This window comes from Balaenoptera physalus, assembly GCF_965194825.1.
Source record: "Balaenoptera physalus genome assembly, chromosome: 10".
In the NCBI taxonomy this organism is placed as follows: Eukaryota; Metazoa; Chordata; class Mammalia; order Artiodactyla; family Balaenopteridae; genus Balaenoptera; species Balaenoptera physalus.
Genome location: NC_138889.1, coordinates 108,313,969 through 108,337,972, shown reverse-complemented (window position 1 = coordinate 108,337,972; position 24,004 = coordinate 108,313,969). Strand labels below are relative to the sequence as shown.

The window sequence follows — 24,004 nt, the reverse complement described above, 5'->3', positions numbered from 1 at the left end:
GTGCCCGGAAGTGTGTTTGGAGCACTGATTCCTCCCAGCTGATGCCCAGGAGCAGTGGTTGTTTGAAGGCTGGAGGAGGCCTGTCTGGGCCAGAGGCTGGCAGGGACCTGGGCCTGGCGGAGGCAGGGCAGGGCAGGCTGCCCCGTGACTGTGGCTCCTTGAGGTGGGGACTAGAGCAGTGGCCACGTGGGCGTGGTCCCCCTTGGTGTTTGCCCCTGGGTGTCCAGCAAGAGCAAAGCCACGAGGGGCGTCAGGGGAGCAGCTGAGAACCAAGATCTTGCTCAGGGCCTGCATCCCTGACAGGAACCTTCTAGGGGGGTCCCAGACTGAGCAGGGCAATGGGATTCCAAGTCCCTTTCCAATCCCTTTGGGATGACATTTTATACATCCAGAAGGTGCCCTGGCCGATGGTGAATAAGGTTGTCACCCACGGGAGCCAACGGGGACTTCCTTATTGAGTTGCTAAGAAGGTTACCAGCCCAGGTCCCTTTGCCCAGAAGGGCTGCACCGCCTCCCATCTGCTCCCTTTGCTGCTCTGTGCACTGTAACGCCCGTGCCAGGTAAGGGCGAGACATCCTGCCCATGTGCTGTCAGGAAGGGGCGTTCCCTGCGCTCAGATGTGGGCACAGAGCACAGAGGCGCTGGGCCCCACAGCTCTCCAGAGTCCGAGGGCACCCCAGGCTGGCTGGGCCTCCACGGGGCTGGTAGCCCCAGCGCTGACCCCGTCTTGTTTGTGCCTCCACTGGCCCGGAGTCCCCCCTCTCTTTTCAGGGAACCTAGCAGGGCGAGACCAGAGACTAGCACTGAGGTGACCCCAGTAATTTTATTATAAAGAAAATCAAGACTTGCACTTGGTGGCTGCAGCCCCTGCCTCGGAGGCTGTGAGCACCTGTCACAGGGACCTGTCCCGTTCTGCCCAACTGGAGGCCAGAACCACGGAGAGGGCCCCCTGTCCTGCCCAAGGGACCCAGGGTAAAACCAGGAGGGACTCTCAGGCAGTGCTGACCCACCGGGCCAGGAGGCTGCCCACCCCACACCCTCTGCCGCCCACCCCAGGCTGGCTCCCTTGCCATCACACCACACTCTCTTCCAGCCGCTCGGCACTGCCCCCCATGCCCCGGCACCCGGCCCCGAGCAGCCCCCCGTGCACAGAGTGGCTCCGTCGGGCCCAGGCCCCTCCGAGGCGCCTGGCGTACCCATAGCACCCGCCCGTGTCTCCCAGGTCCAGGGAGCAGCTGCGCTGGGGGCGAGGCGGGGGGCTCCGTGGTGGGTGCGTCTTGGGTGTGGGGCTGGGGCCCCCGTTGGTCTGGGATTGGACGTGGCTGAGCTTGAGGGGGAGGCGGCCATTCCCGGCCCCCCGGCCCCGAACCAGCAAGGCCACAGTGAAGACCAGTAAGGCAGCCACCAGCACCCCCCCGACAGCCACGGTCAGGGTCCCGCCCAGCACGTGGGCCTGCAGGGCGTGGCACAGGGGCGTGGCTGGCAGCGTGGAAAAGTGGGCACAGCCCAGCAGCCTAGTGGCTGTGAGGTCGGAAGGCCCAGTGGCAGGTGACAGGGCCAGCAGACAGAGGTCATAGTCGGCACCCGGGACCAGGTGTTTCAGCAGGAAGTGGTGGCTGGAGGCTGGGATGATCCTGCGGGCAAGGGCAGGCGGTCAGAGCGCAGGCACGGGGGCCCAGGCCCCAGCCCACCCCCCACCAGCCTCACCACACGCCCCCAGGTCCCAGCTCTGAACGCTCCCTTCCCCAGGACCACACGGGCCTGTGTGTTCACTGAAGAAGGCAGAGAAAACAAGACAGGCGCGTGTGGCCCTGGAGCCGGTTGTCAGGGGCCAGAGAGGTGTGCATGTTGACACCCGGGCCCAGGGCTGGCCTCGAGGCGGTGGAGAATCACACGCCAGGTGCACAAACAACATGCGTGTGCGGGCCAAGCCCACGAGCTTAAATGCAGACGGATGCCAATACCTGAGGCCTCACCGCTCTGCCACACCTGAGGCCTCTCCCTCCCCTCCCCCTGCAGCCCCCACTCGGCCCAGGCAGCTCAGAAGCTGAGGAGGGGTGTGTGGAAGCCCCGAGGAGAGAGAAGGAGCAGGAGAGGTGGCCAAGCCCCGAGGGGTGGAGCAGGGCTCAGAGGAGGGCTGCTGGGGGTGACGCTGGGGGCCACGGACTACAAAGCGCCTCCTCACCGGTACATGAGGGTCTCGTCCTCGCTGCTGTTGTACTGGATTTGGAACATCCACACAGGGTCCGCCGGCCGCCCTGGCCCCCAGCTCACTAGCCCCGAGGTGGCGGTCACCTCCGTCACCTGCACGGCTGGCTCAGACTCCAGCGTCCCCTCGCCCTCAGCAGCAGTGCGGGCTGAGGCGGCGATGTCCGAGGGCCCCGGGCGGGCCCCCTCGGTACTGCCGTTCCCTCCGTGGGGTAAGGCCAGCACCCGTAGTTCTACCTGGGCTGTGGCCTCGCCAGCAGGGTTGGTGGCAATGCAGGTGTAGCCCCCCGCGTCCGCGGAACCCGTCACCCCAATCTCCAGGGTCCCGTTGGGAAAAGCCCGGGCTCGGGAGGAGTTGCCGACCAGCCGGTCGTCAGGGCCGACCCAGTGCATGGTGGGCGCAGGGTCGCCGAGGGCCCGGCACCGCAGTGTGGCCCGCTGGCCCTCCAGCACCCAGAGGCGCTGCGTGTGGCGGGCAATGAGGGGCGGCTCACAGGAGAACTCGCCCTCGGGCACCGCCCAGAAGTAGCGGCCGGCCAGGCCAGGCGGGGAGGCGCACGTCTCCAGGTCGTCGGGCCGGGCAAGCCGCCGCAGCCACAGCAGTTCGCAATTGCAGTGCAGGGGGTTCCCACTGAAGCTCAGCACCAGCGGGGCAGGAGAGGCCTCGGCGTTGCGCCCCCGGGAGAAGAGCGGGTCGGGCGCCAGCGTGGCCAGGCGGTTGGAGGTGAGGTCAAGGCGGGAGAGCTGGCCGAGTTGCGCAAAGGCGCCCGGGGGCAATGCGTCGATGAGGTTGTGGTCCAGGTTGAGGGTGTGCAGGGCAGGCATGGCGCCGATGCCGGCCCAGGGCACCTGCCGCAGGTTGTTGTAGGACAGGTCGAGGTCCTCCAGGCTGTCCAGGAAGTCGTCGAAGGCCCCCGGCGCGATGCGGCCCAGCTGGTTGCCGCTGAGGATGAGGTGCTGCAGGTTGACGGGGCCCCGCAGGCTGCCGGTGCCCAGCTCCACCAGCCTGTTGCCATCCAGGTGCAGGGAGCGCAGGCTCTCCAGGTCCCCGAAGGCGCGGGCCCCGATGCGGGTGATGGCGTTGCGGGACAGCGTCAGGTCCACCAGCCCCGTCATGTTGCGGAAGTCTGGCGGCCCTAAGGCCTGGATGAAGTTGTCAGCCAGCCGCAGCTCCACTGTGCGCCGGTCCACGTTGGGCGGCACGAACAGCAGGCCTCGGTGGGCACAGAGGGTGCTGAGCGACTCGGACAGGTTCTGGCAGACGCAGGGCAGTGGGCAGGCGGCCGCTCCACTGGCCAGCAGCAGCAGCAGTAGCGGCGGGGCCATGGTGAGCGCCCTGTAGGGAAGGGTCACAGCCCAGGCACAGGTGGGTCTGGCACCGGTGCCCACTTGCCCCAAGACCCAGTCTCATGGGCCAGCCTCGAGAGCCTGGCCTGGGGGTGGGGTCAGGGTCAGAGGCCCAAGGGGTCCCCCAAGGCTGAGAGAAAGCTGGAGCCTGCAGGGCCAGGGCCCCCAGAGTAAAGGTCACATTTCCCAAGCAGTTAGGGGGAGTCCGGGCTCTGGGGACAAGGAGAGGCTTGAGGCAGGAAGCGGAGGTGGCCATGAGAGCAGGGAGGGTCCCGGAACTTCCTTTCCCTGGCGTCCCCTGGAACCTCCGGCATCCCTTCGGCGCCATCCCCTCCCCCGCCTGCTAAGATGCCCCTCCCCAACCCCTCCCGTGGCCCCTTGCCCCTCCCTGACCAACCCCCAGTCTGTCCCCCGCAGCCCCCTCACCTGGTGTCCGTAGCTCAGGGGGCGCGGGCCGGCCTCCCCGTGGGCCCGGCCGGCCCCTGCTGACTCCAGGCGGCTCTCCCGCGGGGGTGAGGCCCGGGGAAGACCAGCCGCCCTCCGCACGCCTTCCAGCCCATGGCGCTCGGGCCCGCGGCCCCGGCTCACTCGGTTCCCGGCACCTTTTCCGCGGCGCGGCGGCGGCGGCGGCAGCGGCGGCGGCGGCAGTAGCAGCAGTAGCAGCACTGAGAGGCAGGGGGGTGCGCGCCAACGAGCACGCGCACCGTGGACACGCACGTGGAGAGCGGACGTGGAGGGGCGCGCGGGTATCCACCGGGGCCCAGGCCGGCTCCCGAGGTCACCCGGATACGCGGCCACTGCAGGGCCCACGGGTGGCTCCTGGTCACGCCCGAGGCCGGGGCCGGCGCGGACCCGCCGCGCAGCCCCCTGGCGCCGCCGCAGTGCACTCACCCTGGCACAGGCGCGCGCGCCCCCGGCCACCCTGGCGCCCCTGCATCCTGCACCGCACTGGCGCCTGCTGCCGCTGCGCGAACCGTCACTCTGCAGACAGCCAGACAAAGCGCCAGCTCGCGGGCCCCTTCACCATCTCCCAGAGACGAGAGTCTTTGTCACATGTCGCTGGGCACCCTCCCGAACACACCCACACATGCCCACACACCCACACGTCCCCACACCCACAGGCAGGGCCTGGTGCAAACCCGCACTGTTGCTGGGACCCTTGCATTCACAGACACACGCTGAAGGTCATAACCGTTCTGCATCGCCAAGTCACGTGGAGGGTCCCCAACAGGCACGGGACCTGCGGGGGGGGGGGAGGGTTTGGGGCGATGCCCCCTCTCCCCCTCCCCCCGCCCCCCAGGCAGGGCTCCCGCGAGGTGGGGCCGAGAGGGCTCGGCCTTGGGTCTGGCGCCGTGCTCCGCCCCCGCTGCCGGCCCCTCCCTCCTCCTTCCCGGGCTCCCCGCCCTGCCTGGTGCGCTCCGGAGCCAACCGGTCTCCGCCTCCGGCCCAATTGGTCTGCGCCGCGCGGTTCCCAGCAGGCCGACGGTGGCACGCTGTTTGAAGCTGTGCGTCAGTGGTCCTGGCTGTGCCGGCAGCCCCTCCGTCCAGCTTCTGCCCCTACCGGGCCATTTCCCTGGAAGAGTGGCCCGGGACGAGCTCGGCTTAGACGGCTCAGCTGAGAAGGGGCTCCCGGGGTGTGTGTGTTAGTGGTGGGCGGGGTGGGGGGGGCGTGAGTTCCCTGCTTTCTACCTCTGAGATCCGGGGCTTGGGTGGGAGCGCTGAGGGCTGGGAACCAGGTCGGGCACTCTGGTCTTTTGTCTTGGCCGCCCAGATGGGAAACAAGGCAAGTCACTACCTCCCCCAAGTATTTCCTGGCCTTCAGGCTACTCAGATCCTTTCCCTTCCCTCAGGGAAACAGAACTCTAATCCTGCCTCGTGCACCAGGTAACCTTGGGCAAGTTTTTTAACCACTGAGACAATTTTCTTATCTAGGCCAAAGAGTATTAATTTTATGTGCTTCATAGGGCTGAGAGAAGAAATGAAGCAGGCCTGTGAGGGGCTGAGCCACCTGGCCGCTGGAAGCCATTCTTACCGTTGCCACTCCCCCGGCCTCGGCTGTTGCATTTGTAAAATGAAGGCACTGGATCCTAGCCCAGGTCAACTCTTGCTCAGTGGCCTTAGATAGCCCCTTGTTCCTCTTCTCCCCATCAGAAATGTTTTCATTCACTCTAAACGTACGTGTTTACTGGCATCCATCGTGTGCCACTCTGTGCAGGGAGCTGGGGTACATCAGGAACCAGATGGGCCTGGTTCCTATCCCCATGGAGTACAGTTGGGATGACAGAGCCTCCGAAAATTACAAAGGGGGAGGGGTCTACAAAAGGGACATGCAGGGTGGGACAGGGGAGGCCTCTTAGGATCCTTCCCACCCCTAGGTGGCTCTAGGTTCTTTAGATGGTTTAACTGGTTTCTTCATCTCAAATGCCATGCCTTGGCACAGTTGAAATGTCCCCATCTCTTTAAGAGGAGCATTGACTAGTCTCAGGGGCAGACAGGCAGACTGGTCACACCAGACAGGCACGAGGCAATGTCGGCTGGGCCCCACTCTGCAGTGGCCGCCAGTGGGATGCTGGCTGGGGAGGCACCCTTCCCATTCCGGGCCTCCGGGTGACAGGAGTCCTGGGGGAACAGGTGGAATCTCTCACAGTAGCAACAGGGCCCAGCAGCTCATGCTGGGCCTGGAGACCCTACTGAAGGTGCCAACAGAGATCATGAATGGGTGACACATGGAGCTGCCTTCTCTGAAGTAACAGCCAGGCTGTAGCCATATGGTCATAGGCACACGTACACTGGAATCCCTTGCACTTGCAGTCATGGGGCATCTCTCACAGCGCTGGCTCCCAGGCCCCCATGTGGCCTCTAGGTTGGACTTTACCCTGCCCTAGCGTCATTCTGTCACCCAGCTGTTTAACGAGCAGAACTGGGGGCCCTTGTGCACAAAGCACAGGGGCACTGGTCCCTCAGACAGCACCCATGCTCCCGGGCATGTGAGGAATACAGACAAGCAAAAGATGATGAGGCTGAGGGAGGAACTTTCCAACAGCTGATCCCATGGAGTCCTAGAAAGGGAGCATCCAGCTCCACCGTGAGGGTGGGGGATGAGGACAAAGAAGGTCTTTAAGTTCAGACTTCCAGGAAGAGCTTACCAGGCAGGTGTGGAAGTGTGAGAGCACAAGGCAAGATTGGTGTGGCTAGCGGTGGCCATGATGAGGAAGCCCGGCAGAAGGCATGGCCTGAGGACAGGGGTCACAGAGTCTAGAGATGGCCGTGGTAGAGTCGTCTGGCTTGACCAGTGGCACAGGAGTGGTGGGTGAGGATGATTTTAGCGGAGGTTTTGGTAACTGGGTAGATGGTGAGACACCCAGCAGAAGGCAGAGGACTGGGTAAGAGAAGCTGATTTTGGACCTAATGAGCTTGTGAGGGACACACAAGGACAGGTGCCCAGGAGGCATTTCCACTTTGTGTCTGGAGCTGGAGGCCCAGGACAGGGCCACCCAGAGAGAGTGTGCTGTGTGGGAAGAGGCCCAGTGACAGCCCTGAGAACTCCATCCTGCAGGGGTGGGAGGAGCCCCCAGTGGGGACCAGGGAGGAGAAGGAGGGGAGCAAGATGTCTTGGAAGCCCAGGGAGAGAACATCCCGGTGGGAGCTGTTAGCAGGAGAAGGCTGGGAAGGTGCACCCTTAACTGGAAGGAGAGGCCATAGGGAGACTATCAGGGCATGGCCGTGTGCTGTGTGTGGCGGGGAGGGTGCTGGAGGCAGGAGCCTCTTTGAAGAGGTGCAGCTAGCAGGGCCAGAAGGGGGTTGCTTTATGCCGCACCGCTGTGGGGAAGGCCGAATCCATCTTCTTGGCTGTGGGATGGGAGGAGGTGCTTATTTCCAGATCCCTGAGGAAGGAGGAGGTGGGGCTCAGCACATGCTCCAGGGCAAGCAAGGAGGGCAGGACGGGCTCAGGCCCCTCACGGCTTAGGGGACTCTGCCAGAACGGGGGTGGGGCTGGTGAGGAGATGGGGAGACGCCACTCCACAGGGAGCCTTGAACCTCAGCATGGTGCCCTGGGAAACTTGGGCAGCTGTGCTAGCCTAGGGTGGCACTTTTAGCCTCTCCTGTCCCTGTCTGTGCTGCACGGTGACACCCTCCCACCCGCCTCTGTCCTGCAGACCAACATCCCCTTCCTGCAGAATGTGCTCAACAACCAGCAGTTCCTGGCAGGCACCGTGGACACCCAGTTCATCGATGAGAACCCGGAGCTATTCCAGCTGCGGCCTGCACAGAACCGGGCCCAGAAGTTGCTGCACTACCTTGGTCCGGCCCCAAGACTGCCCTTCTCTCCCCTCCCAAATGCCTTGCTTCTGGCCCCCTGCCCAGAGAGCTTCCTAGCAGCCCCTGCCTCTGTCCTCAGTCTGGTCCTGCACCTTCTTCCTTTGCTTCACCCTCCCACCCCGCCCACCTTCCTTGCTCCTGATCTTAGAGGCCCCCTTTCCCATCCATGTGGCCGTCACTAGGTCCCCACTGCCTGGACCCAGGAGGCCCTGGCTTTGGAGAGGACAAGGGCCAGCTGGAAGACCAGGGATCCTGGAGGAATCCCCCCATCCCTGAGCCCAGCGACTCTCACTCTGCCCTCAACTCAGGCTCTGCCCAGCCTGCCCTGACCCACTGCCCACTCTCTCCCCAGGACATGTCATGGTGAACGGCCCAACCACCCCGATCCCCGTCAAGGCCAGCCCCAGCCCCACGGACCCTATTGTCCCTGTGGTGCCGATAGGTAGGTGAGATTCATTCTGCCACCTCGTAGGAGAGACAAAGAGGAGGCTGCCCCCTGCAGGATGGGTGCTAACGCCCCAGTCTGCCCTAGGCCTGCCCCCAGCTGGTTTCAGAGACATCCTGCTGCGGGAGGGTCCCGAGGGCTTTGCTCGAGCAGTGAGGAACCACCAGGGGCTGCTGCTGATGGACACGACCTTCAGGGACGCCCACCAGTCACTGCTGGCCACGCGTGTGCGAACCCACGATCTCAAAAAGATCTCCCCCTATGTTGCCCACAACTTCAGCAAACTCTTCAGCATAGAGAACTGGGGAGGTAGGCTGGAGGAGGAATGGGATGGGATGTGGGACAGTGCATGGAAGGAATGTGGTATCCACAGTACAGGCAGGCCACTCGGGCTCTCCAGGAATAGCTACAGATGTTAACACTGGGAGCGAGTGAGAACTGAACAAGGCACAGCATTCATGTGTTTAGCGAACAGTGACTGGTGCCCATTCTAGCCAGTCCTGGTGCTGGGCATGAGATCGCAGAGCTGAGACCCAGGCAGCTCAGGGTCAGAGAGGAGATGCCCGCCTGTTAATTATAGCACAGAGAATATGGGGTGAGGGCTGTGAAAGTGGATGCAGAGAGGACACAGTAAACCTGAGCTGTCCCAAGAGATCAGCAAAGGAAAAAGTCTGCAGGGATCGTGGCTGGGATGCGAGGGATGCTGAAGATGAGCAGGGCCTGGTATTAGGGCCAGAGGCTCAGGCTGCAGAGCTGCAGGGCATGGTGGGGTTCCCAGGACGTTTTGGGGTTGACCTGGGCCTCTTGGTCCCTGTGCAGGAGCCACATTTGATGTTGCGATGCGCTTCCTGTACGAGTGCCCTTGGCGGCGGCTGCAGGAGCTCCGGGAGCTCGTCCCCAATATCCCGTTCCAGATGCTGCTGCGGGGGGCCAATGCCGTGGGCTACACCAACTACCCCGACAATGTGGTTTTCAAGTGAGCCTGGGGTGGGGTGGGCAGACACTGCACGATGTGGCCCAGCAGGTGCCAGGCCACAATGCAATGGCCTGCGCTCCCCACAGCGGGCTTGAAACCAAGTCTCTCGGTAGCTGTACCCAGCAAGGGCTGCAAGTTACAGTCAGAGAACTGGGAGGGCTTCCAGTGGAGGCCCCAGGAGGGCAGGTGACTTGTCCCAGGGCACGTGGTGTAGAGCTGGGGCTGAAACCCAGGCCTGTCTCCCTCAGCCTGCCATTCCTTTGCAAAGCAGAATCCCCAGCAGATTCTTCGAACTTGGGCAGACTGAGCTGCACTGCACGCGACTAGCACAGGACAGCTCCGCTCCTTGCCGGGTGCTGCTGGGGCGACCCTGCCCAGCCCAGGTTGCCCTGGAGAGGCCTTGTCCACACTATGGACATACTGTGGTGCCCCCTGGCTCTGTGGGGGCCACGCCCCCTGCCAGACCCGACCCTCAGATCTTATTCCCCAGGGGCTGCAAGTGGGCCAGGAGGCAGAACAGGATGTGCTGCAGGGAGTAGGATGGCGCTAACCCCTGAGCTCTCCTACCCACTCAGGTTCTGTGAGGTGGCCAAGGAGAATGGCATGGATGTCTTCCGGGTCTTTGACTCCCTCAACTACCTGCCCAACCTGCTGCTGGGCATGGAGGCGGCGGGCAGTGCCGGTGGTGTGGTGGAGGCCGCCATCTCCTACACGGGTGACGTGGCCGACCCCAGCCGTACCAAATACTCGCTGCAGTACTACATGGGTTTGGCTGAAGAGCTGGTGCGAGCTGGCACCCACATCCTGTGCATCAAGGTGCCTGGGCCCAGCCCACCCCCAGGAGTTTCCCCACCATGTCCCTCATCCCCCCCATGTCACGCCCCCTCCTCACCATCTCTCTCTTTCTCCTCCTCTCTTCCCTTAGGACATGGCAGGGCTGCTGAAGCCAATGGCCTGCACCATGCTGGTCACCTCCCTCCGAGACCGCTTCCCTGACCTCCCACTGCACATCCACACCCACGACACATCAGGGGCGGGCGTAGCAGCCATGCTGGCCTGTGCCCATGCTGGCGCTGATGTGGTAGACGTGGCAGCTGACTCCATGTCTGGAATGACTTCACAGCCCAGCATGGGGGCCCTGGTGGCCTGTACCCGAGGGACTCCCCTGGACACAGGTAGGAACAGCAGCAGCCCAAGGCCATTCCCCTCTCAGAGCTGCAGCCCTCACCAGTCCCAGCAGAGTTGGGCGTATCCTAGAATCCAGATGCTCTGGCCTGGCCTGGTCTTGCCTTCTATCAGCCACGTCTGCGATGTGGCCTGACCTAGCCCTGGGGTCCTGGCAGGAGCATCTGGAAGCTCAGCACATTTCCAAGCCCTCTCTGCCTCTGGCCTCCCTGCAGGGGTGCCCCTGGACCGTGTGTTTGACTACAGTGAGTACTGGGAGGGGGCCCGGGGACTGTATGCGGCCTTTGACTGCACAGCCACCATGAAGTCTGGCAACTCTGATGTGTATGAGAACGAGATCCCAGGGGGCCAGTACACCAACCTGCACTTCCAAGCATACAGCATGGGGCTCGGCTCCAAGTTCAAGGAGGTCAAGAAGGCCTATGTGGAGGCCAACCAGATGCTGGGCGACCTCATTAAGGTGAGCCAGGCCCAGTGCTCTTACCCCTGCCTCTGGGCCTCTATACGGTGCCTGGCACCCTAACCCAGGGGTCCCCTCTCCTCAGGTAACCCCCTCCTCCAAGATCGTGGGGGACCTGGCCCAGTTTATGGTGCAGAACGGGCTGAGCCGGGCAGAGGCCGAAGCTCAGGCAGAAGAGCTGTCCTTCCCCCGCTCAGTGGTGGAGTTCCTGCAGGGGTACATTGGCATCCCCCACGGGGGGTTCCCTGAGCCCCTTCGCTCCAAGGTAAGGAAGGCCCAGCACAACCTGGTGGGGCGGAGAGGAGTCCAGCGATCAGGCCTGACCCTCTGCTTTGCACGCCAGGTGCTAAAGGACCTGCCAAGGGTGGAGGGACGGCCCGGAGCCTCCCTCCCTCCCCTGGATCTGCAGGCGCTGGAGAAGGAGCTGATAGAACGGCATGGGGAGGAGGTGACCCCGGAGGATGTACTCTCAGCGGCCATGTACCCCGACGTCTTTGCCCACTTCAAGGACTTCACTGCCACCTTTGGCCCACTGGACAGCCTCAATACCCGCCTCTTCCTGCAGGGACCCAAAATTGCAGAGGAGTTTGAGGTCAGTAGCTCTGGCACCCATCTGCACTCCACCGCAGCACTCCTGCTATCCCTAAGGACCCCAGCACATCTAGAGTGCCAGGCTTTGGCTTGGCCGTCACCCGGCCTCATGAGCTGTGGGTTCACAAAGTACCCCTAAGAGACCAGGGAGCTAGGCCTTTACAAGTGAGGAGCTGAGACCCAGGGAGGGGGGACTTGCCTGGGATTGGGTCAGGAGGCTGCCCTCCCCCCACCTGCCCCCACCCCAGCTCTGAGCCTCCACACCCTCCCTGCAGGTGGAGCTGGAGCGAGGCAAGACGCTGCACATCAAAGCCCTGGCCATAAGTGACCTGAACCGGGCCGGCCAGAGGCAGGTCTTCTTCGAGCTCAACGGACAGCTGCGATCCATTCTGGTCAAGGATACTCAGGCCATGAAGGTACAGCACCCCCCAGGGCCAGCCAGGCAGTGGGGATGGCCAGGGCCTGGTGTCTCACGTCCTCTCCCCTGTCTGCAGGAGATGCACTTCCACCCCAAGGCCCTGAAGGACGTGAAGGGCCAGATTGGGGCACCCATGCCTGGGAAGGTGATAGACATCAAGGTGGCAGCAGGGGCCAAGGTGACCAAGGGCCAGCCTCTGTGTGTGCTCAGTGCCATGAAGATGGAGACTGTAGTGACTTCGCCCATGGAGGGCACTGTCCGCAAGGTCCACGTGACTACAGACATGACACTGGAGGGTGACGACCTCATCCTGGAGATTGAGTGATCTTGCCCCGGACTGGCAGCCTGGCCATCCCCACCCAAAGCCTTCAAGATGCTGCGCTGCCAGGGCGGGCCCAGGCCAGCCAGTGCCCGAGGGCAGGAAGGCCGGGCCCTGGAGCTCCTGTCCTCAGCTGTTTGTGGCAGGAGAGACACTGCCTGTGGTGGCCCATGCCTTTCCTCCTGCCCTCTGTCCTTTCCCTGCCGGTGGACAGTCGCTCACATACTCATCCCTTGCCAAACAAGGGTCCCCTACTTGCTGGAGACTACAGGTGGGGGTGCAGGCAGGCCTGGGACCCAGGGGAGCAGACTTAGGGGCCCTGCCTCCTGCAGGGGAAACCTAAGTCCCAGGTCTGAGAACTTCACTCAATAAAACTGGCTTTCCCCTTCCCTCCATTCTGGGTCCTGTGCAGCCCACCCCACCCTAGTGCCACACAGCAGAGGGGCAGGGCTGCCTCTTGGACTCCCCCATGGGCAGGGGGTCGGTCAATTATATCTTCCTCCTAGGAGGGTAGTGAGGATGACAACAGTGGCCCTGGTTTTAAGTCACTACTAAGTGCTTATTGTATACACACCCCAAACAGGATTAGCTAGTTGTCACTGAGAGCTTGGGCTGGGGAAGGGGTTGTTCCAAGCACTTAACACCTATTAACTCAACACCTATTAACACTTTCACCCATTTTATAGACACAGAAATGGAGTCATAGGCAGGTTAAATAACTTGTCCAGGACCTGACAGCTAGTTAAGAGGCAGAGAGAGTTCAAACCCAGGCTGCTGGTGAACTTGCTTCTCAACTACACTGCTTTATTTTCTAAGCTGGGACCAGCCCACCACCCTATTCAGAACTAGATGCAAACAGACACCACTTTCTAGAGGCAGACGAGACCCTTGGGTGTGGGAACCTCTGGGTGTGGATTTTGGTGGGAGGTTAGGAGCACTGGACTGAGTCCCAGGATCTAATCCTGCCCGACCCCCTGCCCCCCAAACAGCCCTCGGGAGAATCCTAATTCTGCCCTGCAGTTCCCTCACCTGTGGGGTGGGACAGCAACCCTGCCCGTGTCACTGCACTGCTGCCCACTGCACGGGGGAGGTAAGGATGGTGAGTAAAGAGAAAGGCGGGGGGGGGGCCCTGGGCAGTTCCTGAGCAGGAGCATAAGGCAGAGGAGGGACAGAGCCCAGACCCCCTGACCCTCAGGGGACCAGGCAGGAAGTACATCCCAGCACCCTGCCAGCCTAGTGCTCTCAGCGTACTACACCTAACCTTTGGTATGGTCCTGGGCCGCCTCCTCTCTGGACTCCCAGATCCGAAATGTACCCTCTAAAACCAGCCTGTGCTCAATTCCTTGGCTTCCCTGACAGCTGCTACACAGGCTGGGGGAGAGGAAAGCTCTCCAGCGAGGTAGGTATGTGACTGTCACAATGCCCTTTTAGATCCAGATATACTTTAGTTAGTCACAGCCAACCTGGGGGAGCTGTGGGGAGTGACTGCACATCGGTTTCCTTTCCTTTGACCACCAGCCTCAGGGAAAGGGACTTGGGACAACCTCCTTGAGTCTGGAATGGGACCTAAAGGGATAACATTAAGAATGTTTAAAAAAAAAAGCAGGGGGGGGGGGTGTCCTAGGGGCAGCGGAATGAGACTATAAGAACCATTCCAAAAACACGAGGAAGAGCAGGTAAAATACTACCAAGTTCTAGAAAGAACCCTGAGTTAGTGTTGCTTGGCAGGGTTGCTTATGCTCACTGGACCTTTGTTCTGGGTTCCTCCAGGGACCAAACAACTGGCACGGTGGCAGAGGTCTGAAGTGGAGAGAGCCAAAAAAGCCTCCCAGGTGACTGAACTTCCAGTTTCGACTTATTTCCTCTTGTGTAATGTGAGGCTGGTAGACTTCGGGGAGGTCCTGGTGGAAGGCCCACAGTGGACTCCCCCACCCTCTCAGAGGCTGGAGGCTCCGTCACTGGGGTCAAGGCCCTGGGTTCTACTCTGATCCTGGTAGACAGGCACAGGCCCCAGGATGAGCTGGGCCCACACCTGGTACCTAGTCCCAGGCCCACCTGTGCTAGGACTTGGGGCCTTGCTCAGGAAGGAGAAAGCTGCAGACCCAGGGCAACCACGGGCTCCTATCCTGTCTGGTACTTCAGGGAACTATGCCTACCAAGCTTACCTGCCTAGAGGTTAGTGTTCAAGGTAGCCAGGACCAGGTGGGGGGCATATTCCCAAAACCCCAAAGAGACTAATTCCCAAAGGTCCAAGGCCATGTTACCCAAGTTAAATCTCTTTAATATCCCAATACAAAGTCCTGATGCAAAAAGACAATGAGAAAACCCTGGGAAGGTGGGGGGAGGGTTTTTGTAAATTCCACCCCCGAGCAGCTTTTCAGAGGCAGGGGGGACAGAGCAGCTCAGAGAAGCAACAGTCCAAAGTGAGGAAGGGAGTGCACGGCTCCTGGGACCTGCCCCTTGTCCCCTCACTCCCGGCTGCTCCTCAACCCCCTTTCAAGAGGGGCCACATCCTTTGGATATCTACTCCTTTCTCTTGGTCCCTGGGATTCAACTAGCTCTGGCTTCAATCCCCTACAAAAATTCCTGAGTTCTCGGGGACCCCAGCCAGCTCCTCCCCTGCAGTACCCCTTGATGGGGAGGGGCTGGGAAGCCCATGAGAGTTCATAGGAGTGTGTACAGGAGCGTGGGTCAGGAGCACAGGGGAGCCTCTGAGTCCCCTGCCCGCTCCAAAAGCACACAAAGGGGAAGGCTGCCGTAGAGCTTAGGGTCCGTGAGGGGCTGGAGCAGAAGCAGGAAGAGTCCCACACCCAGGGCATAGCCTGCCAGCAGGGGCCACCTCTGCGGATGCTCCAGGGCCGCACATACGGCAGGAAAGCCCATGTAATTGCAGAAGGAGTGGCAGAGAACCGGCCCAATCAGGTGTCCTGGGGAGGGGAGACAGAGTAGCTCATGGAGCAGCCCCACCACCTCCCCGGGCCCTTCCAGGGCTAAGACCCTCATCCCCTGAAACAGATCACTGCCCCACCCATCCACCCACCCACCACAGCCTCTGCTTCCTGCCAGCTCTCAAACCACACCAGGCCGAGGGCCCTGGCTCAGCTTGTCTCAAGGACTGCGGTAGAAGAAACTTGTCGCTCCTAGAACAAACACAGATTCCCATTCTCCCACCCACTCCTGTGGGCCCTTGAGCCCCAGGGTACCCGAGAGACTGAGGACCAACCTGTGCGAATGAAGAGGAAAGCAGTGTAGGCACCGAAGACAGCTGTGTAGGAGAACTGGAACGCTGGAGACGGGGAGGCCTCGAGTGACCACACCTGCATGCCCTTCCTGCCCCAGCACTGCACACCCATCAGCCAGAGACATCCCCTTCCCCTGGGGGCAGTGGCTGCCTGCCCCAGTACCTAGGCTGTTCTCTACACCCCAACTCCCATGGTCAGCGGCCCCTCCAATACTATAGCCCTCTGTTCCCCATTCTTCCTCCAGAGTGACTTATCAGGGACACCCTCACACACCCAACCCAGGACTGCCCCAGGCAAGCTCTCTAGGACTCACCTGCAGACAAGAAGATGCTCCCCACACTGCTCTGGCGGAAACGAAGCTGCTCAAAAATGTGGTGAAAATGGGCTGAGGAAGATGAGAACCACGTCACATTCCTCCCAGCCTGCCCTATAGGCCCTGCCCTTGCCCCAAACCCCATTCTTGGTTCCCATGCCAGGAAGATCTCAGCAGGACCAGGTTGGACAAACTCACCAACTCCAAAGAAGAGTGGGCAGGTGAACACAGCAGGGCCCAGGCCTGTGCACGGTGCTAACATGGGCAGCATGCAGGCCCGGAACACCAGCTCCTCTGTCAGGGGGGCGATCACTTGGTTCCGCAGCCAGCGCATGTCCGTGAGGCAGCGGGCCCAGGAGCGAGGGGCTAGGGAGGGGATTCAGGACAAGCAATGAGTGACTAGCTATTGAACAAAATGATCCTAGAGGCCCCAAGGGCCCCTCTGCCAAAACCTCCCCCTGGCCAAACTCAAGTTAGGCATAAATACTTGTGAGAACAGGAAAGGGTCAAATTTTCTTTATCGGACCTAGTATACAACAGTGTCTCAAGGGGACCGAAAGGGAAGGCATTAGTAGCCGAGGCAAGATGTCCTGATTGTAAACTCTGGAAACATCAAAACTTGCCCAAAACCAGCTCTAATTTGGGAAACCAAAGGTTGAGGGAAGTAACGGACAATGCTTTCTTGTCCACAACAAGTACTGCCTGGGGTCCCTACGGGCCTCACTGGACATCAGGAACTAACTCTTAGAGACCACCGGATATGTGCTCCCACTTTACTGATGAGGAAACAGAACATCTCATGTCTCATGTCCAGGACCCACCATAAGCGCACTGATCCCCTTACCTCATTGTCCTGGACTGCCTGTGCCTACTTTTTTCCTTGACCCTGAGGACTCACCTAGGACAACCTTCAACCCATCTGCCAGGTCACAGGAGCAATCCATAGAGAGCTGCATCAGTGGGCCCAGGAAAAGGATCTGGGGGCAGAAAAACAGAAGCGATCAAAGGAAAGGTTCAAACCATAATCCACTGCCCTTGCCCAGACATGGCTTCATGAGACTTCAAGCTTCCTGTTCTCTGCCAGGATTTCCCATAGATGCATACCCGAGGGCCCTGAGCCACCTCACAATTCTTGTCTCCCATCAGTCAAAAGCTGGATACAATCAGGATTAGAAAAAAAAGGCCACGGAAAGAAGCGTCACGCTAATAACACAGAGCAGAGAAGGAAAAATAAAGCAAGAGCACTCACCATGGTCAGCAGCAGGGGCAGCAGCGCTGCTGGAAAAATGCCCTCCAGCCTGAATCCCATCAGGGTGAGCAGGGATGTGCCTGGCTGAGCCACAGGAAAGGGGGCATCAGTCTTGCTTCCTCCCCCAATGAGCCCTGACACTTCTCGCCCGCTGCCCTCTGCCCCGCCTCCTTCGCACCTGGATGCCTGTAAGTTCCCTCCAGAGTAGCACGCAGAGGGGCGAGAGACTTGACACTACCAGGACACTGGTGAAGCGCCGCTTGATGACGGCAGGATGGTCCCTATGAAGGAGGCAGTAAGTTCAAGGGGCCCACAGCCACCTCCTGACAGCGCGGCCCCGCCCCCTGTTCGCCCAAGCTCCGCCCACAGCCCCGCCTCGTGGAGACGCGGGTTCTGGCCGCGCGCGTGCGCGCGCGCGCAGCCCCCGCACCTGGGCAGCTCGCTCTTCCAGACGTAGAGGCTGCCCACATAGGAGCAGGCGAGGCTGAGACAAGAGAACACGGACACCCAGCAGCACAAACCGGGGCCTGGACCGCCCAGAGCCGCCGACTCGGGCTGCCGCTCCGGCCGCGACACCGACAGCAGGCGAAGCCCATCCCCGCCCAGCGCCGCCATCGCGCCCGGACCCGCGGCGCGCCCCAGTGACGCGCTCCCGCCGCTGCCAGGCCCGCTCCGGCCGGAAGCGTGGGTGACGTCATCCGGCGGCGCGGGCTCCAGCCCCGCCCCCGACTCCTCCCTGACACTGAAGCAGAAGCTGCGCGCGCAGAGCAGGTTTATTGAACTACAGACAACATGCGGCCCCGGCAGCGGCGGGGCTGACGTGGAGGCGGCGGGAGGGGGCCGGTTCAGGACGCAGAGCCGGGACTCAGCCACTCTGACAGATTGGAGATTTCCTGGAGCCACAGCGCGTCCTGCGGGAGGAAAGGGGGCCCGGGGTGAGGACCCCTTGGCAGCGGCCGGGTCCCCGCCCTCCCGCCGCGCCCTCCCCTGCGCGGCCTTAGCCCGGTTACCTCCAGGCCGCTCCTGGGGCCCGTCCTGTTTCTGCTAGGGGTCAGGGGAGCCGCGGTGGGTTCCGCGCGGCCCAAGGCGGCCTCTGACGGGTTCAGGGCCCGAGGGGAGCGGAAAGCCCGCGTCTCCTCCACTCCTTGGCAGAGACTGCCTCTTTTGAGACTCTTGTTTTCTACTTGCCCGCTGGTCCCTAGGAGAAAACAAGCCCGCTCATCTTACTCCCATGTCCTGTGCGAGGACGACCCTTGGGGGAAACGTGGGAGAAAGGGAGGAGCTGGAGTCCGGCTCTCTTAGCCCTCCCACCTCAGAACCCTTTCATCTGGTCCTGTCCGGATCAAAACCCGGCAGCTCCGGGTCTTCAGGGTCAGACTGAGGCTGCACAATGGCTTCGGGGTCTCCCTGTAGCCACTGAGCTGGGCCTGGGAAGAGGCATCTGGGATTGAACCAAGCCCTCACTTTGGGCTTGCGCCCACTTGGTCACTTCACACAAATTCCTCGTGGAGTTTGTACCATCCAGCTCCTCCCTCCCTGCCAAGCTGTGATTCCTCTGCAAGAAAGCCGGCCTCACCTCTCTCCCCCTTTGTTGCGCACGCTGCATTAAGCAGTGCAAACTTAAAGTAAGTTTGGATCTATAGGTTCTTCCTGAGCACGTCCTGGGAATGTAGATCAATGAGCTTTTCCCTGGGTGAAGCTCACAGATGCTAGGAACGATGCAGAAGTGTGTACAAAGTCCAGGGGTAAAACAAAGAAGCTGTTAACCATCTCTGTAAGTGAAAAATGGTTTCCTTGAGATGTCTGAGATGCGTTTTGAAGGATGAAGAGTAATACACCGGACTGACAAGGCAGAGGAAAGGATTAACAGGCTGAAAGGGTTAAGCAAACACCCAAAGGCATTAAACAGTATCCCACACAAAATGCAAGGTGGGGGTCCAAGGAGATGAATCTGAATGAGTTAGTGGGAATCAGAGAAGGCTAAGAAATGGATTTTTATCTGTAGGAAATAGGAAGGCAGTGAAGAGTTTTTAAACACTGGAGATATATTGTTAATTTTGTATTTCAGAACAATCATTCGTCAAAGGTTTGGCTTAGAGTCAACTTAGAAGAGGGAAGACCTCAAGAGCCCAGAAGTGAAGGCAGCAGGGATGGAGGAGTCAGAAGTATTCATAAGGCCAAATCGACAAGCCTTGGTGGTAGACTGGATATGAAACATTAGAATGGGGGGCATCTCAAACGAATCTCAGGTTTCAGATGTGAAAAACTGGATAGGTTGTGCTATTAATCATGACAGAGACTGAAGAAAGAAGAGCTGATCTTGGGTGTGTGTGCAGAGGGCAAGATATCAGGAGAAAGGAAATTAAGGTACCAGTGGGACCGCCATATGGAGCAGCCTAGTGAGCAGATATATCTCCCACCTAACACTCAGGAGAGACCTGGAATGGTCATACCAGCTGAGGAGTCTTCTGCCCAGAGGCAGGGGTCAACGCCTGGGATGGGAGAGAGCAGCTAGGGAGGGAGTGCAGTATGAGCACTGTTTGGGGGTGGCCAGAGGAAGCTAGTCGAAGAGAGAAGATAAGAGATGGGGATAACCTGGTGAGTCATAGTCTCACAGGGCCAAGCTCTGCAAATAGTCCAGGTGTGATAAAGATAAATGCACAATCATCAATTTGGTAATTAAGAGGCCTTCCCAAACAAGAGACTTTGCAGTTCAGAGGCCACAGAGAAAGCAAGTGCCCTGGGTTAGGGAGAGAATGAAAGAAAGAGAGGGAAACAGTGTAGCTTGCTTTTTTGAGAACCTTGATTGAGATATGATGGAGAGAGATAGGTGGGAGAAGTTCAACATCATGGGAGATATCCTTTTGAAGATGGACCTCCTGAGGGAAAGGAACTCAGAAAAGAAGTTGAAGGTGCAGAAATGATAATGTGCTACCAAGAAAGCAGTAAGGATAATGCCACCCCTGAGCCTGGAGGGGGTGAGTCCCTATGCTGATAAGGTTCTGGCAGTGGGGGGAGTACAAACTGGTTGAGTTTACTGAAAAAAGAGATTAGTAAGTGAAGTAGGAGGCTAAATCAGGAGGACGAGGCTTCGTAGTTTTTTAAAAGAATGGAGTGGCCACTGAGGAGAAGACCAGGAAGACAATGGAAAGAATTGACAAACTGAAGGCTCCTCAGGGAATGGACCACAGGTGTACAGTGGCATCACACACTTAGTGATTTTCTTCAGTGTAGCTGCCCATGTGGAACATAGGACTGATGGCAACTAGAGTTGCAGCTCTGTAAGGCAGAGCAGCTCAAACACTCTTCTAGGGGGCGGTCCACCAGATCATAAACACCTAGATTTTAAGTCTTATGTTGCATTGTAGAAAAAGCATGGGCTTTAGAGGCAGCAGGAGTTCAGATCCTCCTCCTGCTAAGTGCTCTACCCGATCTCTGAACCTGGGTTGTCTCTTGTGAGAGGGGGCCAATGCTACCCACCCCAAAGGGTCACTGTGAAGTGGTCACTGGAAGAGCCTAGCATCTCCCTGGGTCCACAGAAGGTGCTGAATTAAATGTTAATTTTTTTCTTCTAAGGAAAGTACTTATTCTTTTGTCTTTTCACTACATAAATACTGAATCGTATGTGGTGAATACTGAATTGTGCTATATGATACGCTTCCGTTCTTCTAAATCTCCGAATCTAAATTATAGATTCTTGGCTTTGTACCAGCCTTCACTGCAGGGTTCTTTTCAGGAGGAACAGCCCCCACAACATTTAAAATACAGTTTAAATGACAGAATGATTCAGAAACACATCTTAGGCCTAAGCACAGGCACCATGCAGTATGTTGTAGCTGTTACCCTGGAACGAGGAATTTTACCAACAGTGCTGAAAGCAGTCCCCAAATTCCCTCAAGCCCAGGCATTGTTTGGTCCGACAGTGCATCCCCACCAGCCTGGCTCTGTTAGAGATAGACCAGAGCCGGACTGCCTGGGTTTGAATTCTGGCTCTGTCGTTTACTAGCATTTTGACCTCAGGTAAGTTTATTGACATCTCTGGGCCTCCGTTTCCTCATCTGTAAAATGAGGATAATAATAGTACCATAGTATTGTTTTGAGAATTAAGAGCGTTAATACACTTTCAAATCTCGACTAGTGCCTGGCACGTGCACCATACCAGTTCAAGCACCACTGGCTATGATTATTTTCAGACATACACACCTGCTCCTGCAGGCCCTGAAGGCTGTTTAAGTGTTGGAGGGAGGGGAAAAGACAATATAATCACCATCACGTTACACACACTGGCACCTCCCCATAACATTTATCAAGGTTGAGGTGGTGTCTGCATCCAGGAGCAGACTCCGGAGCCCCAAACACAGTAGTAACCAAAACCAAGGACAGCCACAGTAGCAACACTATAATGATGAAAACATTGAAGGAACCAACTGAATTCAGGGCCCTGCCCCATCATGTGCAGCTATCTAACTGCACAAACTGTGAGAAATTTCCAGTCCTATCGTACCAGCTTTTGTAAGGGAATGCCTCATGCTGCCCCAGAATACCCAGAGTGGTGGTGGGAGCCAACCAAATCCCAGAAGAACATTGCTGTGGTGTAAGGTGCTGTCTGAAAGTTTGAAGTCACATCTTTTACTTCCCAGCTTTGATCCAGGGCTCACCTGAAAAGCTGAAGCCTCACCTGCAAGGAGCTCCAGGCTGCTGTTCTCATGTGCATCCTCTGTGCTCTGCTCTGCATTGTTTTTCTCTGGGAGCAGCTGCTTAAAAAATTAGAAGTCCTAAGTGAGTTTTGCAGAAGCATGAACAAGCCCCAGTGAGATCACGTGCCTGGTGGCTTTGTTGACTTCACAGGGCTTTCCTCCTTCACCTGGAACCCCCTCTTACTTCCTCCTGGCTCATGTGAACCCCCCTGCCCAGCCCCCAACTTTCAAGACTTCCTTCTTCTTTTGGAGCCTTTGCAGTTCACTCCAGCCATTCCGGGCATTTCCTAGCTTTTCTGAACTCCGGTCACTCATGTACTGTCTGCTCCATTCCTTGGGCTCTTAAGTATGCATTGCATGCCCCTTTTCATCAATTTATGTATTTATGTCCATTTTCTACATCTTAAATTCCTTGTAAGGTTCATCATGCCTGTATCTCTTTTACAGCTAGCACAGTGCCTTGCACAGGGTAAGTGCTCAACAAATGACTGACTGAGGTCAAACTTGGGAAGCCACAGGGCACATTTTGTAGTCTTGTGTAGCCTTTAAAAGCCCTGCTATTTGGTTCAATTTGGACAGAGAAACAAAGGTCAGAACCCAATCCTCCCAGCTCCTTGTTTTTCAATACAAGTATATAAAAATAGATATCCTGTTCATCAAAATTACAAACTTTTGTGCTTCAAGGGACACTTAAATGAAAGTGAAAAGTCAACCCACAAGAATGGGAGAAAATATTTGGAAATCATATCTTATAAGGGACTTGTATCCAGAATAAAGAACTCATAGTTCAACTTTAAAATAACAACCCAATAAAAAAATGGGTTTGACAAAGAATTTGAATAGACATTCTCCAAAGAAGAGATATAAATGGCCAATAAGCACATGAAAAGATGCTCAACATCATTATTCATTAGGGATATGCAAATCAAAGCCACTATGAGGTACCACTTTATACCCACTGGGATGGTAGTAATAATAATAGATAATAACAACTGTGGATGGGGATGTGGAAAAATTGGAACCATTACACAGTGCTGGTGGGAAAGTAAAATAATGCAGCCAGTTTGGAAAACAGTTTGAGTTACCATATGACCCAGCAATTCTGCCCCTAGCTATACACCAAAGAGAATTACAAACATATGTCCACACACACAAAAGTGTTTACATCAGCATTATTCATAATAGCCAAAAAGTGGAAATAACATGTCTATCACCTGATGGATGGATTAAAAAATGTGGTATATATCCATACAATGGACTATTACTCAACCATAAAAAGGAATGTACTGTTACCTGTTACAACATGGATGAACCTTGAAAACATGCTAAGTGAAAGAAGCCAGACACAAAAATCCACTTACTGTATGATTCCATTTATATGAAATATCCAGTATAGGCAAATCCACTGAGAGGAAAAGTAAATTAGTGGTTGCCAGGGGACAGGAGATAGGAGAATTGGGACTGACTGCAAATTAGGTACAAGGTTTTTTTCTTTGGCGTGATGGAGATGTTCTGGAATTTACTGGTGATGGTTGCAAACCACAGTGAATATACTTAAAACCACTGAATTGTAAATTTACAGTGGTAAATTTTATGGTATGTGAATTATAACTCAATAAAAAATGTATTCTATCATATGTTGTTTACCAAGGCAAGTTTCAGTTTCTAAGTAATTATATTCCAAGAAACATAGAAGAGGTAAAGATGGCCCTAAAGGTGTGAAAAAAGAAACAGTATTAGGAAAATTTCCAAACATCTTTTTTCTTCTTTGAGAAAAAGCTTATTCTTTTACTTCACTCCAGCCTAGAAATCTCATGTAATAAACATTTACTCATGGAAATACCTACACTCAGATATAAATCTCTGAGTCCTAGGAGAGCCTTGCACACCTTCCATTCTCATCAGGTCCCCCAGATGAGACAGCCCTATCCTCAGGATAGACCTCCTTGAGTTTAACACTCGATGAGACATTTAATTCTGGTCTACCACCTGTGAAACAATACCTTTCCTTAAGAAGCTGCCTCCATGCTACTGCTCCTGCTTACTCTGGGTTTAAGTTTTTAGTCCCTACACTCAAATGTGACAGTAAGTCCAGGATTACTATCTTGTCTTCATGGCCCACTGTCCTCTGTTCCAACACCAAGGCTTAAAATCTCCACTCCTGGCACGACCTTTCCATGAATATATTCTATCAGACACTAAATATTCTCTCATTTCTTTCATTTCTCCATAAA

The 24,004-nt window shown here is 57.5% G+C and overlaps 4 protein-coding genes across 25 annotated transcripts in view; 1 reads left to right on the top strand and 3 right to left on the bottom strand.

Moving 5' to 3' along the window:
• PC (pyruvate carboxylase) overlaps positions 1–12,664 on the top strand; it is a 105,131-nt gene extending 92,467 nt beyond the window's left edge. For all 10 annotated transcript variants that reach the window (XM_082478193.1, XM_082478194.1, XM_082478198.1 and 7 more), the window contains 11 exons: positions 7,713–7,857; positions 8,228–8,317; positions 8,408–8,629; positions 9,140–9,296; positions 9,872–10,112; positions 10,222–10,471; positions 10,697–10,941; positions 11,027–11,206; positions 11,285–11,533; positions 11,808–11,948; positions 12,027–12,664. In XM_082478193.1, the coding sequence (XP_082334319.1) occupies positions 7,713–7,857; positions 8,228–8,317; positions 8,408–8,629; positions 9,140–9,296; positions 9,872–10,112; positions 10,222–10,471; positions 10,697–10,941; positions 11,027–11,206; positions 11,285–11,533; positions 11,808–11,948; positions 12,027–12,275 (2,169 nt within the window). In that variant the 3' untranslated portion in view covers positions 12,276–12,664. The remainder of the gene's footprint in view (positions 1–7,712; positions 7,858–8,227; positions 8,318–8,407; positions 8,630–9,139; positions 9,297–9,871; positions 10,113–10,221; positions 10,472–10,696; positions 10,942–11,026; positions 11,207–11,284; positions 11,534–11,807; positions 11,949–12,026) is intronic.
• On the bottom strand, positions 805–4,122 carry LRFN4 (leucine rich repeat and fibronectin type III domain containing 4). The gene is made up of 3 exons (XM_082478209.1): positions 3,982–4,122; positions 2,186–3,544; positions 805–1,634 (listed from the first exon to the last, which is right to left on the bottom strand). The coding sequence occupies exons 2-3, from the start codon at positions 3,532–3,534 to the stop codon at positions 1,073–1,075; spliced, it is 1,911 nt and encodes a 636-aa protein (XP_082334335.1). The 5' UTR covers positions 3,535–3,544; positions 3,982–4,122; the 3' UTR covers positions 805–1,072.
• On the bottom strand, positions 4,401–17,823 carry RCE1 (Ras converting CAAX endopeptidase 1). 9 transcript variants are annotated; one of them, XM_082478256.1, is made up of 9 exons: positions 17,504–17,823; positions 17,252–17,354; positions 17,074–17,157; positions 16,723–16,801; positions 16,023–16,190; positions 15,825–15,896; positions 15,493–15,555; positions 4,964–5,128; positions 4,401–4,536 (listed from the first exon to the last, which is right to left on the bottom strand). In XM_082478256.1, the coding sequence occupies exons 1-9, from the start codon at positions 17,686–17,688 to the stop codon at positions 4,532–4,534; spliced, it is 924 nt and encodes a 307-aa protein (XP_082334382.1). In that variant the 5' UTR covers positions 17,689–17,823; the 3' UTR covers positions 4,401–4,531. The 9 variants fall into 9 exon arrangements, with proteins under 9 accessions (XP_082334382.1, XP_082334375.1, XP_082334376.1 ...); XM_082478249.1 differs by lacking the exon at positions 4,401–4,536 and having other exon boundaries at positions 4,600–5,128; positions 17,504–17,783; XM_082478250.1 differs by lacking the exon at positions 4,401–4,536 and having other exon boundaries at positions 4,600–5,128; positions 17,074–17,153; positions 17,595–17,774.
• A 5-nt stretch (positions 17,824–17,828) lies between these two features.
• TOP6BL (TOP6B like initiator of meiotic double strand breaks) overlaps positions 17,829–24,004 on the bottom strand; it is a 100,146-nt gene continuing 93,970 nt past the window's right edge. For 2 of the 5 annotated variants that reach the window (XM_082478241.1, XM_082478248.1), the window contains 3 exons: positions 21,752–21,830; positions 18,084–18,271; positions 17,829–17,984 (listed from right to left, as the gene is read on the bottom strand). In XM_082478241.1, coding sequence (XP_082334367.1) covers positions 17,919–17,984; positions 18,084–18,271; positions 21,752–21,830 — 333 coding nt within the window. In that variant the 3' untranslated portion in view covers positions 17,829–17,918. Of the gene's footprint in view, positions 17,985–18,083; positions 18,272–21,751; positions 21,831–24,004 lie in introns of those variants that run through there. The other 3 variants (XM_082478242.1, XM_082478247.1, XM_082478243.1) reach the window with 2 other exon arrangements.